The sequence below is a fragment of the Sinohyriopsis cumingii genome, chromosome 14, assembly GCF_028554795.1.
Source record: "Sinohyriopsis cumingii isolate HCF-2022 chromosome 14, ASM2855479v2, whole genome shotgun sequence".
Taxonomy (NCBI): Eukaryota; Metazoa; Mollusca; class Bivalvia; order Unionida; family Unionidae; genus Sinohyriopsis; species Sinohyriopsis cumingii.
Genome location: NC_142974.1, coordinates 89,801,918 through 89,807,917, shown reverse-complemented (window position 1 = coordinate 89,807,917; position 6,000 = coordinate 89,801,918). Strand labels below are relative to the sequence as shown.

Genomic DNA, 6,000 nt, shown 5'->3' with positions numbered 1-6,000 from the left:
TTTGCCTTCATTTCTTCCATGTTCTTGAGGCTGATTTCCATTCTGCCATTGCTTTTTCAAGTTGCTGCTTCATTTTTTCTTCTTTTAGTCTCCTTGCTTTACTTGTTCAATGTACTCAAATATTCTATCGTTAAAGAGGTCAAAACTATTAATATCTTGCTCAGATCGATGTTGGTTCGAACCTCGGCTGAGTCATACCAAAGATTTATAGAAATGGTACTAGCTGGTGCCTCGCTTGATGCTCAGCATTAAGAGGTTAGTGTTAGGCTGGTCGGTCTTGTGTAAAGATGCGATTGGGTGGGACATGATGCCCCATTGCTAGACATCACTATAAACTGCCACGCTGCAGACATCGTAGCGATATGATTGACCATTTTTTAAAGCTACTTTAAACATCCAAATAACACACACACACACACACACACAATTGGCTCAAAGACCAGCCTTTACAGCGGGATAACATCGGTATAACGCAAATTCTACGCCATCACCGTGTCAACGGAAGTACTGCTTAGGAAAACGTCAACAATGGGAGTAATAAATGCCATTACAGTTTAATTGTTTTCTCACTTTTCAGCACAAAAAGGCTTCCTTTTTTTACTTATTAATTGTTTTAGTAAGTGAAAGTAATCTTGCTGAACAAGTATAGTTGGAACTTACAGTGATTTATGATGAACTTTTGTAAAATTTTAAGGCAGTCATGTTGACGAGAGGGGCAATACCATTGGAGATCTCATCGTTTCTAACAGTTTAACTCTCAGGCATACATATAGTATAACGTAATTATAATATTATTTTATATTAATGTATGACTGAAAATTGTATTCTAAGCAACGATACGAGCTCCTGTGGGCAATATTTGGTTTTTTAAAGTGTAAAATTGAAATTTGGGATCAAAGTTTATTTCGTTGTTCTGAGTTGAGATGGTTTGGTTTACTGAAAGAAATGGTGATATTAAAGAAGGAAACATCTGGGACACAGAAAATTTGGTTTTCAGGAGATTCAGGTATATTGAGGTTTTTGTTTTTAGGAACTTCAGTGTGTATTCGATTTTTCATTAAGTCCTTAATCAACATGACTGAATTTTGCTTCCATTGGAATTGGCAGATTCCATGATTCATTCCATGAATGTCTTAGTTTGTTTGGTGTTCTCATTTGAATTCGATCCTTTAGTTATCTTCTGTCTACCAGTCTTACAATCATCAGGTTCATCTGCAGCCTTGTGCTTGGTAATAAAGTATGTAAAGTTGCCATTAGCATTACACACATTGGATAATCATTTGAAAACTAAAGCATATCTGCACATGACAAAGAACTATAGCTGATTTGGTGACTATTCCACAGGTGTTTTTCTGTCTAAGATAAACAGGATAAATCATATTATGGGGAAGAATAGTAAGAAAAGTATCTTAGTGTACTCTAAATGTGGTACATAATAAAATTTGAGTTTTCCAAACATTGTATATGAATTTAAAATAACTATCTTTGATTGGTGTTAATGAAGTTAGGTTTCATGTACGCCTGTTATTACTCAGTTGACCGAAGCTATGATAAGTGACTAAAAATGAACAGGTGATTTTGTATCCTTATCATCGAATTACATCTTTTTTCCATAGCCCAGACACTATATGATACTCACTTGTAGAGACAACTGAAACAAAAGATAAGTTCAACAAAAAAAATGAATCTTTCGCACAGATGACTCAGCTATTAGGATTTTCTTCCATTCTAAAATGGACAAAAATAGATAAAAATCAAAATGTCCCTGAGGAAAGTCAGATACCCCCTAAGCTTCATGCCGATCTAAGTCTTATAAGAGATTTTTGTAACATTGCAGTATTGGTTTGCTTTTAGTAACATTGATAACCCAGAGTAAATCACCTTGGTATGGGATAGTATAAACAGAAGAAAATAACAAGTCTGGTTAAAATATATATTGGATTCATTTTAATGTTTAATCAGCATCATCATTGTTTATTCAGTGTAATCAGTTGACTCTTCAGATCATTAAATAACATTGCCTTCACTTTGTTGTCTGCCTTACATACAGTTTTCTAACATTGCGCATATAGATGATGATCATTTATAGTCCATGTTTATTCATGAATATTGCAAATGGTGTCAGTCCTTATCTGAACAATTGTTTATTTTTAAAATGTTGCAAATAATATTACAAATGTCATCAACAGATTGAATGTAAAATGCCTGCCTCCCTTATAAGTTTCTTATTGTTGAGTAAGGTAGGATATATCCTTCAGATTTTGATAAGTGGGAGATATTTAATTGAGTTGAAGTGAAACCTTCATAGATGACTAATTGATGTCTCTTTATGAAATTATAGTCAGGATGTTTTTACATAATAATTTAAGTTGATACTGAATTTAAATTTAATACCACATCATCACAAATATTCTTAGTCAAAGTTAATGAGTGTTTTTTATCAACTAGTTCAACTGTGTTTTAGTAATATGGTGTAAGTCATAAATTAAATAATTGTTCCAGTTGGTTTTACCTGTTTTATGTTGCACGAAATAAAATACCTTGTAATAAGACATAGATTTAGACATGGCATAGATTTCTCTAAGTCACATGAGTATGTTGCTGAAAGAAACTAATATTTAGTGTTGATTCAAACCATATCAGGGATATACCAAGAATTCTTGTGTACACAGAACTTACTGATAGTGCATTTTAACAGTTTTTATACATTGTGAGCATGTGTTGAAGGCAGTTTCACATTTACATTAAAGTTCTTTTATATCCACTGATTTATGCTTTGTGTTTTCAGCAACAGAATATAAATCAGAGCTGATAGTTATACCAGAAAATCCAGGCCATGATTGAATCGCGAACTTGTTCGATTCAGTCCCATGCCAAGAATGCCTTTCAAGTGATGCATGAACTTCGAGAGGGAGGATTCCTATGTGATGTGATTATATGTGTTGATGATGCCAAGTTTCCTGCACACAAGGTTGTGTTGGCTGGATGTAGTCCTTATCTACGTGCAATGTTTACAAATGGAATGCTTGAAACTGACCAGGACTATGTAGAAATTCAGGGCATTGAGGCTAAAACAATGGAACAGCTAATTGAATTCATGTATACAAGTACAATAGAGATTACTGTTGGCAATGTACAGAGGATATTGCAGGGGGCAAGCCTACTTGGTCTGAATTCACTCAGGACATTATGCTCACAGTTCCTGCAGCTCCAGCTGACTTCAGCCAATAGCCTGGGTCAGTAGGACTGGTTCTTAAATATCTTTCACAGTAATTGAGCTAAATAGAAATATAAGAGGACTCCATATCCATACATGCCAACCATTATGCTTTTGGCCTAATCATTACGCTTTTTTTCACCAAATTACGCATTACACATAACTGCAATTGGATTACGCATTTTCAATATATCCTCCTCTGAAAAAATTAATAATTTGTTTTCTCATTTTTATTAACATCCCAATAATCCCACAGACCGTATTCTAGGAAAGATGGCTATGTAACAACGACATAAGAGTACACTTGTCCGAAGACTTGCATGCACTTTGCTAACAGTATTATATTCTATTTATAGCAGTTGCCCTACTTCAAGAAACATGATCATTTCTTCTTTGAACTTTTGACCTTGGTTTCTATTTATAGCAGCTGTATAGCTTACTTAGGAGAGAACAAACTGGTTTTCTAACTTTTTTAATCTTTGATCGCAGATTCTTTGTTCTAATTCAGAACAGAACCAGTCTGTAGGTATTTGGCGCTAAAAGTCAAGTCAGGTTTATTTTAGTTAATGCGTCTTAGAGCAAAAATATTTTTTAAATAATTTCTCAGATGGTTTAGGAAATGACGAAAACCTGATTTAGAGATGAATGCATGAATTGCACAATACAGCGTTCCATTTTAGTGATCTTCATGCACCTTGCATCGCTTCGTGGAAAGGATTTTATTATTGGTCATGGTGGTAAAACAAGAAACCTTGAATTATCTCATTTACTAACTTTAGTACTGAGGTAACTTCTTTTTATACAGCAGAACTATATTGTGGACATGAATTTTATAAATGCAGATGCATTATCTACCGAGTTCTTAATAAAACACGGACAACCTCTAGCGGTAGAAGACTAGATTGGTCCTGTGTTCAGACGGATGTTTACTGATTCCAAAATTGCAGAAAATATGCATGTGCAAGAACAAAATCATCCAATATTATTAGGTGTTTAGCAGAAGATACTTCACTTAAAATTGCAGAAGCCATGAAAATTGGGTGATTTAGTATTGCAACAGACAGGAGTAGTGATTGTGACAAAAAGTTGTACCCAGTCTGTGTAAGAGACTTTGACAAAGTAAAGGGTAAAGTCAGAGTGCTCTTCTTTCATTACCAGAATTAACAGTAGATTCCACTGGATAATGTTTGTAATTTATTTGCTTGATAATGCTTTGAATAATCTTAAGTTGGCATAATTGTATAGGGTTTTAAGCTGATACTGCATCAGTGATGACTGGAATTTATAAACGAGTTGCATTCTATATTTTGAAAAATGTCTCCTTCATTGTACATATCAGGTTGTCTCTGTCATGTGATGCACCATGTTGCAGGAAAACTGCTGATAAATTAGAAGAACTCCTGAAGTTTCAAGTTGGCACTCCACTCTACCTGACAATGTAATTCATATGGACAGAGTTGATTTTTTCATCTTATTTCCCAGCTAAAAGACCCAATAACTGTATGATATAAATTTCCTCTTCTTTGTCAGGTTATGAAAGGAATATTGGTTCTTTAAAATTCCAGAGGGATAAATAAATCATTTTGTACATATGCTCATTGAATTTTTATCGTGTTAATGTGGATTACTCTTTCTGCTCGGATTACTCTTTTTGTCCACTTGGATTACACTTTTTCCTTGCCAGGGGTTGGCATGTATGCAGTTCTTGGCCTCTGCCCATTGCCATATATACTAAATTACAAATTGACTCCATTACATGTGGCCCCCACCCCCCATTTTAAGGGCACAAAAACTCAGGGTGTATCTTGCAAGTTAGATTCATATGAATGGGTGACTTGTCATCAGTAAATCAGATTTGTACTTTTGACAAATAAACAAGCCCAACTGGATATATAGATATATAGATAGGAAAAATAAACACAAGAAAGTGTAAAATGCAATTAATTTGTTGAGTGGAATATGTTACAAATAAATTGACAACTTGCATTTTGCCCACGTTTATATCATAAAGTTGATATAAATCCATAATGCTTGACATTTTAGATCCATTTCTAGGCTAAATCTATGAATTCTACTATAGGTCAGATACAGTATGAAATAATAGCCCAAAATGGTTCAATTTACAATGCCCCATAATGCATTAATTCCACACATTTTACAAATAAACAATGAAAGTCAGATCAGCACTTTTTGTGATCCACAGTATCCAATAAATGTCACAATCTAATGACACCACTCTGGTGGCCTTGTGGTTAGAGCATCCACCTTGGATGCAGGAGATCGCAGGTTCAAACCCAGGCCAAGTCATACCAAAGACTTAAAAAAAATGGTACTGGCAGCTGCCTCACCAGGCGCTCAGCATTAAGTGATTAGTGTTAGGACTGGTAGGCCTGGTGTCAGGATAATGTGACTGGGTGGAACATCATGCTATATGTCAGTAGCATGATTGCCCAGTGCTAGACATTACTGTAAACTGCCACATCGCAGATATTGTAGAGATCTGACTGAAAAATTGCTAAACGTACATTATAAATTGAAATCACACTAACAGTCTAATGTCATTTGGTACAAAGCCCAAGAATTAATCCTCATTGTCTCAGTTTGTCTAAATAAAGTTCTGAAATCCACAATCATCAGCTGGAAATCAAAAATAGGGAGTGACTTTACTGTCATGCAGGTGCTTATGTGGAGACTGAGCTTGGACTCTGTACGTGACACTTTAATCATACAGCCTGAAATATATTAAATGCTGCAGATGAACAAGTATCAGTTATGCTTCGAGA

General features: G+C 34.8%; 1 protein-coding gene across 3 annotated transcripts in view; it reads left to right on the top strand.

Moving 5' to 3' along the window:
* Window positions 1-403: 403 nt before the first annotated feature.
* The window catches only part of LOC149784342 (kelch-like protein 18), a 36,016-nt gene continuing 30,419 nt past the window's right edge, over window positions 404-6,000 (top strand). Inside the window, exons 1-2 of one of the 3 annotated variants that reach the window (XM_089932390.1) lie at window positions 404-534; window positions 2,789-3,236. In XM_089932390.1, coding sequence (XP_089788516.1) covers window positions 2,837-3,236 — 400 coding nt within the window. In that variant the 5' untranslated portion in view covers window positions 404-534; window positions 2,789-2,836. Of the gene's footprint in view, window positions 1,007-2,788; window positions 3,237-6,000 lie in introns of all 3 variants that reach the window. The other 2 variants (XM_089932389.1, XM_089932388.1) reach the window with 2 other exon arrangements.